Source organism: Ahaetulla prasina, chromosome 2, assembly GCF_028640845.1.
Source record: "Ahaetulla prasina isolate Xishuangbanna chromosome 2, ASM2864084v1, whole genome shotgun sequence".
NCBI classification, from domain to species: Eukaryota; Metazoa; Chordata; class Lepidosauria; order Squamata; family Colubridae; genus Ahaetulla; species Ahaetulla prasina.
This window is the reverse complement of record NC_080540.1, coordinates 43,138,879-43,151,846: the sequence shown is the minus strand read 5'-3', so window position 1 is coordinate 43,151,846 and position 12,968 is coordinate 43,138,879. Positions and strand designations below refer to the sequence as shown.

Sequence of the window (12,968 nt, the reverse complement as noted above, 5' to 3'; positions counted from 1 at the left end):
TTTTATAAATCGTTTCATTCCTATTGACCATAAAGCAAATGTAACCATGACTGCTATAAATGTTTATACCAGCTAATGGTTTGATGGACTCATATATCTAGCATTGGTAACGAGGATCATTAGACTGAAGAGGGTCGAAAAGTGTTTTATCACTTAAAAATGGAATCCTTTCTTACAAAATAAAACTATAGGTTTATCACTGATTTTAAAAGGTCAGGGTTAAAAAGCTTATTAGAGTTGTTTTACTTACAGTGGCTGTTCGGAAGACTTAGCTGACTCAGCAGCAGAGCAGTGTTACTAGCTGCATCAGGGACAGCTGAATGTTTGAGTTCTAATTAATTCTCTGAAAATAATTTAAAATAAAATACCTATTACGAAATGTCTTTGTTCGCTTATGCCTTTTTTTTGTCATAATGGCAATGTTGAAAAGATCTAATATAGGTGGTCTTTGACTTGCGACCGCAATTGAGCCTAAAATTTCTGTTGTTAAGTGAGTTTTGCCCCATTATAGGCCTTTTCTTGCCACAGTTGTTAAATATACTGCACGAACCAGAAAGAGGGCTGTGAAAATATCTAAAGACCGTCACGTCCTGGACACAAGCGGTTTCAATTTCTTCCCTCAAGACAACGCTATAGGACATTGCATGCCAAAGACACAAAGACAGTTCTCCCCTCTCCCATGCTATCACTCTGCTAAACAACTATAGTAATTTCCACAACACTGTCTATGTCCTAGAATGTCAAGCCACCTAATAAGGCTGTCTTATCCATTACCCTTCTCATCTTTCCTATTACCTGTTTTCTTCTTATGACTATATCCCATGATTTATGTTGATTGCCTTTATTTAGTCTCCTATTAGGATTTATGTTGTTTGCTTATTTAGTATCCTATGACTATCATTGAATTTATATCTTATGATTTATGATGATAGTATGTTACTATTATGATCATGATTTATCACCTGTTGCTTGTATGTACACTAATAGCTTATGCACCCGAGACAAATTCCTTGTGTGTCCAATCACACTTGGCCAATAAAAAAAATTCTATTCTATTCTATTCTATTCTATTCTATTCTATTCTATTCTATTCTATTCTATTCTATTCTACTCCATTGACTTTGCTTATGACCCTGGGACACTGCAGTTGTCATAAATATGAGTCAGTTGCGTATTCTGATCACATGACCATAGGAATGCTGCAACAGTTGTATGTGTGAAAAATGTAACGTAACTTTTTTCAGTGCTGCTGTAACTTTGACTAGTGACACATTGGTCACTAAATGAATTGTTGTAAGTTGAGGACTACCTGTACAAGAATTCTAGTCTGGATGAAAAGGGTCATTGACCACACAGATGAAAAAGCCCAGCTGGATTTGAATTAGATGGATCATTGGAAGAGATCCAAAGGCTGTTAACAATGAAGGTAGAGCCAATTGTGTACTAACAAGTCTAACATCTAGGGAAATCCATGGAGATAAAATCCATGGAGAACAAGAAGTTTAGTGGAAAAGATATTGAGAGTGAAATAGAAAGGTATTAATACAATTGACAATATGTAATATACTTCAATATAAATTCAATAAATAATAAATAAAATAATAATAATACTGTATGTGAATCATAGTTTGGGAGTTACATAAGCAAAGTCTACTTGCTTCATCCAAAATACAAAAAAAAAAAAAAATACCGCTGCAAGGTATAGAGAAATAAAAAGTTGTTCTCAAGGGAATACACATAAGTTTCCCTTCTGACTTCTTCTGTACCAGATGTTCTGTAGCAGCATCCTAAAAAATTCCTCTGTAGGATACTTAAAATAGACTTCCATTTGTAACATCAGTGGAGTGTTATACCTGTGAAACATTCCAAGTTGTGAAATGTTTTTGAACCAATTAAACTTTAGTCAATGATTCATCTAAACATCTTGAAACTACTTCAAATTTGAGACGTTAAGCTACTTAATAGGCAACTTGTTTTGTACACAGTGAAGCACTCAGTATATCTTAAGTATATCAGAGCGTAAACATGGATTTGCTGGATATATAAAATTTGAGGTAAGACGAGCAGCCTATAAATTTAATAAACAAATAAATGAAATAATTAACAGTTGAGAAAAGAAAAGTACTATGTGGATATGGATGTAGACTATCTGCATTTTGACCAAAGGTAGGGAATGTTGGGCTTTCTTGTTTCTATACTGAAGGACAGCACCTTGTCTCAAGAAAAGTCCATAATCAGGTATATAAACCAGGTGACGAGACAGAAATGCTGTTTGACCATTCACTGTTTCAGCCTTCAGGAAGATATATCTACTAGCCCTGTCCCCAATGTCCTGTATACATTCCCTTGCATCTTCTATCCCTAATCTTCTCTCATTCAAAAGGAAGAGCTTTGGATTGTGCACTGGTTATAATCATTCCTGACCTGGGATGCCATAGTTACTGTCACTCATGCCCTTGTGATCTCCTAACTGGATTACTGTAATGTGCTGTATATGGGGCTGACCTTGAAGAGCATTTGGAAGCTACAATAGGTGCAGAATACAACTGTCTAGGTGGTAAATGGTGTTATTTACTTGGCATATGTAATGGTGGGCCTCTGTGGGCTGCACTACTTGCCAGTCACTTTCAGATTCTGTTCAAGATGCTGGCTGTCACCTATAGAGCCCTTCATAGCTTGGGACTGGGTTACTTGAGGTACTTTGGATCTCGTCAGAGAATACCAGTTGGTGGAAGTGTGCATTTTCGGTGTAATGCCCACCTCTAGAACATTCTCCCTCTGGAGATTAGGATGGCCCTGATCCTGCTGGTTTTTCATAAGGCCTAAAACCAGTGGTGGGTTTCAAATTTTTTTACTACTGGTTCTGTGTAGCTTGGTGGGCGTGGCATGGCTTGGTGGGTGTGGCTTGGTGGATGTGGCAGGGGAAGGATACTGTAAAATCTCCATTCCCTCCCCAATCCAGCGGAAGGATACTGCAAAATCCCCATTTCCTCCCAATCAGCTGGGACTTGGGAGGCAGAGAATAGATGGGGGTGGGGCCAGTCCAAATTTTTACTATTGGTTCTGTGAACTACTCAAAATTTCTGCTACCGGTTCTCCAGAACTGGTCAGCACCTGCTGAAACCCACCTCTGCTAAAGACCTGATTTTATATCCAGGCTCAAAGCCCTGAGTTTGTGAAGGGTTTTGTCTTATTTATTTATTTATTATTTATTTATTTATTTATTTAATCGTATTTATATACCGCCCTATCTCCCAAGGGACTCAGGGCGGTTTACAGGCACTAAAAACAGATAAATACAATATAAATACAATATAAAACATTTAAAAAACTTATTCTAAAGCCCGTCCAATTAAAAATAGAAATAAAACCCAATTTAAAACCCAAAATTTAAAATCTAGCTCAGTCCTGCACAATTAAATAAGTATGTTTTAAGCCCGGGGCGGAAGGTCCGAAGGTCCGAAAGCTGACGAAGTCCGGGGTAGATCGTTCCAGAGGGTGGGAGCCCCACAGAAGGCCCTTCCTGGGCGTCGCCAGCCGACATTGCCTCGCTGGCGGCACCCTGAGGAGACCCTCTCTGTGAGGCGCGGGACGGTGGGAGGTATTCGTCGCAGTAGGCGGTCCCGTAAATAACCCGGCCCAATGCCATGGGCGCTTTAAAGGTGGTCACCAAAACCTTGAAGCGCACCGGAAGGCCACAGGAAGCCAGTGCAGTCTGCGCAGGATAGGTGTCATATGGGAGCCACGAGGGCTCCATCTATCACCAGCGCAGCTGCATTCTGGACTAACTGTAGCCTCCGGATGCCCCTCAAGGGAGCCCCATGTAGAGCATTGCAGTAATCCATGCGAGGCGTCACGAGTGCGTGAGTAACCGTGGATAGGGCATCCCGGTCCAGAAAGGGGCGCAACTGGCGTACCAGGCGAACCTGGTAGAACGCTCTCCTGGAGACGGCCGTCAAATGCTCTTCTAGAGACAGCCGTTCATCCAGGAGGACGCCTAAGTTGCGGACCCTCTCCATCGGGGCCAATGACTCGCCACCGATGTTCAGCCGCGGATTTAGCTGACTGTACCGGGATGCCGGCATCCACAGCCACTCTGTCTTGGCGGGATTGAGCTTGAGCCTGTTTCTCCCCATCCAGACCCGTACGGCCTCCAGACACCGGGACAGCACTTCGATAGCTTCGTTGGGGTGGTTCGGTGTAGAAAAGTACAGCTGAGTATCATCCGCATACAGCTGTCTATTGGGGTTTTGTGAAGGGTTTTGTCTAGAGCTCTTATGCACGCCCCTTATGGTCCTCTTAGGAATGGGGTGAGGTCAATAGTAGAATTTTTTTGGTTAAAGTTTTTAGGATTATGGGAAGAGACCACAGAGTCAGGTAAAGTGTTCCAAGCACTGATGATTCTGTTACAGAAGTCATATTTTTTGCAATCTAGATTAAAGCGGTTAACATTAAGTTTAAATCTATTGGTTGCTCTTGTATTATTGCAATTAAAGCTGAAGTAGTCTTTAACAGGAAGGACATTACAATAGATGATTCTATGAGTTAAAATTAGGTCTTGTCGTAGGCGACGGAGTTCCAAGTTTTCTAAGCCTAGGATTTCAAGTCTGGTGGGATAAGATATTTTGTTGTTTTCAGAGGAATGGAGAACTCTTCTTTCATGCTTTTTTTTCCTTTCTCTTTTACTATTGATTCTGTTATTAACCTAATGATTTGTCCTTTCCCAGAAATGCATATACTAAAAGTTAGTCTTGGACAGAATGACTCACATTAGTGTTTCTCTGTTTTGGGTGAATTTATGCCAGGATTTCAGCCACAAAGCATTTACAATTAGGAATAGTTTTACAATGCATACAGGGCATAACTTTGTTTAATATAACTGTATAGGGATGCCAAATTCTAGGTGATCTCTTTCTAACAAGGAGGCTCATTCAAGCAGCAAGAACTAAATGTGAACACTTTTTCATTTTCCCCACTTCCTCTCTCCCGCTCCACTTTCCAAAGCAAACACTTTCATAAAAACGGAATATCAATCATTTATGTTAGAGGTACAAGTTTTGAAGTTTAAATAAAAAAAAGTGACAACAACAATAACAAGATGATTTGGAACACAAACATACTTTGTAGAATGCTGATTTTGTTTAGAAAAGGTTCTATGAGCAAATAGAACTTTTGTTGTTGTTGTTGTTCAGGTTTTAGTGTGTTTTACCCTGTGTGTTTTTAATGTGTCATTGGTTATACTGTAGGGTGCTAGTGCCATTATTCTGTTGGCTCAAGTCACAAGAAAAGCACCTGGACCAAACAAAACAAAAAAAAAGTGCAAGCATCATTTCACAGTGTAGGCAGTGAGTTTCCTTACTTGGATAGCAGTTCTCCAATACTGTACTTGGGAAGAGAGGGTTGATTTATTCTCCATAGCACTTGAGGCCACATAAGTAGCAAAAGAAGCTGTTAGAGGGAGATCCAATCTAGAAATAAGGAGAAATTTCCTAACACTGAGAATGAATAATCAATGAAACCAGGGGTGGGCTTCAAAAATTGTAGCAAGAGGTTCTCTGCCCGGTTGCTGGGTGGGCGTGGCCATGGTGGCCATGGCCTAGTCAGCCTCCTGCACCATGGGTGGGGCATTTTTGCCCTTCCCAGGTTCCGGAGATTTTCCGTGAGCCTCTGGGAGGGCAAAAATGGCCTCCCCAGGCTCCGGAGGCCCTCTGGAGGCTGGAAACAGGCCATTTCCTGGCCTTCCCAAACTTCCGGTAGGCCTGTTTTTTTCTCTCCCTGAGCCTCTGTGTGCACCCTGTACTTACCTTCATCCAAAATGGGCCACGTGGGGACTCCTGGGAGGGAGGGGTGGGTGAGGTCAGCCAGGAGTGGGATTTGGGGGTTTTCCAAACTGCACAGTATCTTAGCTAGAGGTTCTCCCAAACCCCCTCAAACCCCAAGCAACCCATCCCTGAATGGAACAGATTTCCTCTTAGGGTTGTGGGTGTTCCATTGTTGGAGGTTTTCAAGACAAGAGTAGACAACCATTTGTCTGGGATACTAATAAGGACTCCTGCAAGAGGTTGGATTAGATGACCTCCAAGGTCCCTTCCAGCCCTACCATACTATGATTTTATGGCTGAAGACACTTATCAAAACCATCTGGAAAATTCCACCAGCAGTTTGGGATATGAATCAACTCAATATGAATTCATAAGATGTGTTCAGTACCTAACAGGTTTATTTTGTGTTTGTTATTGTTACATACCATCAAGTGTCAACTCTTAGTGTCCATGCAAAATTTTCTCTAGAATGGTTGGTTTCTAACCAGATCCCCTAGACTAGGGGTCACCAACCTTTCGGATTTCAGCAACCACTAAATTCATAATTTTAAATCCAGTGGACCACTAATATGATCTGCCTAATGACTGGCTTGGTGGGCATGGCTAGGTGGTCATGTGACTGGGTGGGCGTGGCCAACTCAGTGTCTCTCACGTCAAGGGGTGTCTCGCCGGCCTCTACTCACCTCTCCCTCCCAGCCACTCCTCGCCTCCCCGCCTGGGTTCCTTAGGGCCCCAACAGGAAGCAGTTGTTGGAGCTATGCAGCCACCATGAGAAAGAGTTGGCAAAACAGCTGCTCAGTTCAAATTGGATCTGACTGAGAAGGAGACTCAGCAGAAGCACCTCACTGAGGACTAGGAGCATAGGCTTTCCAAGCAGAGGGAAGACCTGCAGGAGGGCAAGGCCAGGTACTAGCCCCTGGAGGCTCAGTGAGCTGAGATGGTCAGCCAGTTCCAGGCCATGATGCAGTCCCACTGGAACAAGGTCCTCCGGCTCTTCGCCACTGGTGGTGCTTCCCCCAGCCTTTGCCCAAAGCCCCGTACCAGGAGGCTGAAATGGACCCCAAGTCAGAATTTCTGCCCCAGTCCAACCCATGCAAAAAGACCCCAAAGGAGGAGACTCTCTGCAACAACACAACCGTTCATTGCACGTATTCACAGCCCAGGGACCGTAGTTTGAGGACCTCTGATTTAGTGCAATATAAGAAATGCAAATAATTTTTCTGCGGACCACAAAAATTTTCTCATGGACCACCAGTTGGTGACCGCTGCCCTAGACTTTCCAATGTTGCTCTTATTGTTATTGTAATGGAATCTATCCACAATGTTGTTGCTGCTCATCCTCTTCTGTATCTTTCTATCTTTGCCAGCTGTGGACTTCTGCAGAAAGTTAGATCTTCACATAATGTGTTTGAAGTATAACAATTTGAATCTGGTCATTTGTGTTTTGAGAACTCTGAATTGATTTGTTCTATGATCCATGCAGTTGTTTTTTATTAGGGCTATCAGTGACTATCAGTGACTTTGGAATCAAAAGTGACAATGGTCTATAAGTCCTGCTTCTTCACCGTCTAACTTTGGTTTTCAAGGAGGGTCATAACCTTTGTTTGTATAATTCTGACATTTGTAGATCAGATCCCAGCTCTGAATCTCCTTTTCAAGGCCTTCAGTGCTATTCTACAAAGCACTAGTCTCTTGTGTATATTATATATACATGTATATTATATATACTATATGTAGGTCTTTGGTTATTTGGGTTTTCTCCTGCGTAAAATTGGAAGTCTCTTGGCGACATTTCGACGAAGTCTCATTCATCATCTTCAGGCTTCAGCTTTGTGCTTCTGGGAGCAATGTGTGATTGCAGCTGTTTCTTCCTTTTTAACTGCTAAAAGGGGTTTGAACTGATTGGGTGGGAGCTTGGCTGTGCTCTGATTGGATGGAGGTTTTTTTGTGCTCTGATTGGCTGGGGGTGTGTCCTGTTTGGGTGGGGGCTTGGTTGTGCTCAGATTAGTCTGAGTTGCAGAGGGATTTGAGTGGTGAGCTGCATTGCAAACACGAAGCCAAACAACAGCAACAGGACACACCCCCAGCCAATCAGAGCACAAAAAAAACCCCCATCCAATCAGAGCACAGCCAAACTCCCACCCAATCAGTTCAAACCCCCTCTAGCAGTTAAAAAGGAAGAAACAGCTGCAATCACACATTGCTCCCAGAAGCACGAAGCTGAAGCCTGAAGATGACGAATGAGACTTCGTCGAAACGTCGCCAAGAGACTTCCAATTTTACGCGGGAGAAAACCCGAATAACCAAAGACCTACATACAAACACCCGGCATTTAATTTTTTCCCATAACTATGAGACTGCTGTCTGTTACTAATTAATTCTACCCCAAGATCTTTAGGTCTGTTTTAGGAAGGTTTTCTTTAGCAAAAGTAAAATTTTCCTGTGGGCATCCTCTTAGCTTTCTCCTGTGCACATCTTCTTGAACTTCAGTTCGGAAAACCTGATCTTCCATTATTCTTTTGCCTCAGCTACAGAGCAATATTTCCATTCATCCATCTAATATTTAAACTCCTGAGTGTATCATCTAGCAATTAAAAATTGATTTACATGAAACGAGGGACTAGATTGAGAAACAAGGTGGGATTGCTGTCTGAACCCCTGCTTGAAGTATGTGACACTCCAGCTATGTGATACTAAGACTGACCGATGACTTAAATTCATGATAACGCTATTTCTTAAAATTAAAACTGCATCTATGTTTCAAGGAATTTGAATTCTGATGATTTTCTACCGAGAAAACATTTCTAGAATTTTGAGGAAAAATGCAAATGTTGTAATCTTTCTGACTTTACATGTGCAATATTCTTTAGTTATCCCCAAGCTAATTGACACATCTCTATCACAATTCATAATTACTTGAATGAATTAACTTCCACAAAAGGTTGCCGTGATTGCTATACATGACAATGGTTATAAAAATAATTAGCTAGATTAATGGGGAATGATTTTTTCAGTATCTGTAAGGAATGCTAGTTTGATGTGCTTCAAGGTTAGTCAATGGTGGGATAGTGTTTTGTGAATGCTATGTTAGTATTACATTGCTGAAAGTTTCATTTCAGTCAGAGGATAATCTGGGCTACATTTACATCTAAAAGCTTTCTTGTTACCCATAAATAATTTGCCTTATGAGTCTACATCCTCCTTTTACAAACTGTGCAACTTTAAGCTGCATGGACTTCAACTCCCAGAATTCAGTCTGCAAATTTCTGTTGACTTATCAAATCTATGGTTACTGAGAAAGAATATCCCTACAATTGCTAACACTTTTATTGAAGCAGAAATTAGAAGCAATTACTTATGTGTAAAGAATGATAAATAAATAATAATAAAATATGATGATGATGATGGTGATGATGATGATGATAACAATAACAATAACAATAACAATAACAATAACAATAACAATAACAATAACAATAATAATAATAATAATAATAATAATAATAATAATAATAATACCCAAAATAGTCTAGTAGTTAAGGTACCAGACTAGAAACCAGGAGACTGTGACTTCTAATCCCACTTTAGGCAGGAAAGCCAGCTGGGTGACTTTGGGGCATTCACTTTCTCTTAGCTCAACTCACCTAATAGGGTTGTTGTTGTTGTAGTAGGGAAAATAGGAGGATTAGGTATGTCTGCCACCTTGAGTTATTTATAGAAATAATAAAGGTGGGATTAAAAAAAAACTAATTAAAGAAATGGGAGGAAAAACCTTAGTTTATATTCATATAAATTGTTGCCAAGTGTGATGCTTTATATCAGTATGCTTTTAACGTAGGTAAGTTGTGGTGAATTTCAACAAAACAACTGATGGCACTTAGTCTCAACAGCTATGTGCAAGCTATAGCCGACGACATTGAGTGTCATTAAATTTACAATTGTTTTCTCTTTTTGCTCTCAGGTGACTCTCCCCTGCTATGAGATGAATTCTCAGGTCTCTGACCAAGATCCAATCTTTTTCCTCTTATCAAATTTAACAGAAAATGCTCTAGTCACAAAATTACAAGTATTGCCTCCTGGATAAATATCAATCTATTTTTAAATGCAAGATCAGCACCGATGCTGCTGCAACAGGGATGCATCATTTCAAGCCTACATGGTGCCTCTTCATTGCTTATTGCTCTTGAATCTAACAGCCTTAATTTGGGGACCATTGACCCTGCTGTGGAATGCTTAGATATTGCCATGAAGATTTTTGTCCACTTTCTGAAATCATGACACTTGACACAGAAATACCTTAGGATGAAAATATGGAGCTATCCAATTTCTTACAGTATCGTATCATCGTCTTGCTTTGCTCTGAAATAAAAAAGTTACAAAGAACTTGAGCATTTGAGAAACTTGTGCCAATTTGGAATATAACCCAACTTGGTTATATTGGTTATATTGCTATGTAGGCTAAATGGATGTACCACTCCATTTCGGATGTACCACTCCTGATTTGGTCAAAAAGACAGATTTTCTTGTGATTAATGAAAATTGCCAAGCTTTTCCCTATTGATTGTAAAACATTTAAAAATGAATGAAAACAAAATACTCCACAAAAAAGTACTCATTTTTTGCAAAGCAATGAAAAGCTCTATAAACAGCCCTCTGCCATTTTTAATAGGAGGCTAGAAATTAAACTCCCACCAAGAGAAATCTCTTATGACAGATCCTTGCTTCTCACCACAATAGTACACTGAGAGTTATACCATATTTTTAATACGTGTAGTTCCCCTGCCTGCCCCTCTTCCAAGATAGCAAGTGAGTCTTTAATAGTACATACAGTATATACCTATGGCACGCTCTGTGGGCATGTGTGCCGTTGCCAGCTAGTCTTCTGGTTTTCAGCATGCACATGTGTGCCGGCCAGCTGGTTTTCACAGGCGGAAAATGGCCTGAAAATGGCCAGAACCGGTCTGAAAACGGCCCAAAAAATGGCCTGAAAAACGGCTTGAAAATGGCCTCCCAAATGGCCAAAACCAGCCAAAAAACAGGCATGTGTGTGCCGGCCAGCTGGTCCTCAGGTTTCCAGCACTCCAGTGCACGCGCACAAACATATGCGTTCTGGTTTGGTGCCGAAAAGGTTCACCATCACTGGTATATAAAATCAACCAGTCCTAACAATCACAATGCAGACGATACAGCAATAGGGGCCGGAATAGCTCAGGCTGTAAGGAGCCTGTTATTAGAACACAGTAGCCTGCAATTACTGCAGGTTCAAGCCTGGCCCAAGGATGACTCAGCCTTCCATCCTTTATAAGGTAGGTAAAATGAGGACCCAGATTGTTGGGGGGGCAATAAGTTGACTTTGTAAAATATACAAATAGAATGAGACTATTGCCTTATACACTGTAAGCCGCCCTGAGTCTTCGGAGAAGGGCGGGATATAAATGTAAACAAAAAAAACAAAAACAAAAACAAAAACAAAAAAATAGCCAAACAAGGATCAATTTTTGATGAGGTAGCTTGGAAACCTATAGTAGCACCTGAAGAATTAGGACAATACTGAATCATCAACCATTTAAAGCCAACCCACACAAGGTCCACTTGTGTGTTTTCCACCTCCGGAATCAAGATGCAAGGGAAGAGTTTCACCTCTGGAATCAAGATGCAAGGATACAGGTAGTCCTTGACTTACAACAGTTCATTTAGTGACCGTCCAAAGTTGCAATAGCCCTGTAAAAAGTGACTTATGACTGTTTTTCACACTTACGACCATTGCAGTGTCCCCGTATTCATGTGATCAAACTTCACTTGGCAATTGATTTACATTTATGACGGTTGCAGCATCCTGAGGTCATGTGATCCCCTTTTGCGAAACTTGACAAGCAAAGTCAATGGAGAAGCCAGATTCACTTATCAACCGGGTTACCTATTTAAGAACTTTAGTGATTTGCTTAACAAATGTGGTGAGAAAAGTCGTAAAACGTCGCAAGCCTCAGTTAACACATTTCTCACTTAGCAACATAAATTTTGGCCTCAGTTGTGTTCGTAAGTTGAGGACCACTTGTATTACGTGACAAGGGAACTGACGACACTACTGTCCAACACCGAAGTATCTCAGTGCAACATTCAACCGGACACTCTCTTTCAAATAATACTGCTTGAACGCTAAGGCTAAAATGTCAGCTTGAGAAACAATATCATCAGGAAATTGATAAACTGCATATGGGGAGCTCAACCATCTACTGTACATTGCTCCCATCAGCTTTGGCCTTGAGTGTCTCTGCAGCAGAGTATGCTGCTCCAGTGTGGGGCACATCTGCACATGCAAAACAAGTTGATATTGTCACCAGTGAAGCAGTAAACTTAGTAACAGGATGTCTCAAACCTACACCAACTGAGAAAATGTATTCTCTTGCTGGGCATTGTCCCACCTAAGATCAGGAGAGAAGTAGTAGATGCTGAAAGAATTAAGCAAGAGGATGATCCTAGACATCTCCTGAATGGACATATGCCTCAAGCCCACCGACTCAGATATAGGAACAGCTTTATGACAAGAACAAACATTGTTCTTGAGGGTACAGAAACATTTGTTCTTGAGGGTACACAAGAACAAAATTGAATGTTGTGCTGTCAGACCAAGAAGCCATCTTTCTACTTTGGTGCCTTCAGGCTTCAGGCCTGCCACAAATCCTATTGTGGGAAATTGGGAGGCGGGGTTGCATAGAGGGAAGAAGATATGTATTTACAATAAATTTCTTTATAGAAAGTCAAGGCCATTGTGCCCTGCAGCTGGGCTGAGAGGAGTGAGGAGGCATCTTCTGTTCCAAATGGTACCTGATTGGATGTGTGGTGGACATGTGGAAGAGAGGCAAGGTCTTGAACTTTCTTTTGGGTGTGGAAAACCCGGAAGCTCTCAGATTTGGGTTTTCCCAGAAGTGCCAATATGACATCTCTAATAAAAGTTAGCTTTGAAGAACTTCAAGTCTCAGAGTTTGATTTTGTTGGGGGTGTTACTTGGAACCCTGATAAGTGCAAGATAACGTGTGGTGCTGATAGCAATTGGAAAACTGCAAACTGAGGATAGGTACAAAGCTGCTACAATTTATATAATGGTTGATTCTTTGAAAATTGACAGCCATGATTGAAAGGACATTA

General features: G+C 41.1%; 1 protein-coding gene across 1 annotated transcript in view; it reads left to right on the top strand.

The window, feature by feature from the left end:
* FOXP1 (forkhead box P1) overlaps window positions 1–12,663 on the top strand; it is a 755,498-nt gene extending 742,835 nt beyond the window's left edge. Inside the window, exon 22 of the mRNA XM_058168797.1 lies at window positions 9,784–12,663. Coding sequence (XP_058024780.1) covers window positions 9,784–9,787 — 4 coding nt within the window. The 3' untranslated portion in view covers window positions 9,788–12,663. The remainder of the gene's footprint in view (window positions 1–9,783) is intronic.
* Window positions 12,664–12,968: the final 305 nt, after the last annotated feature.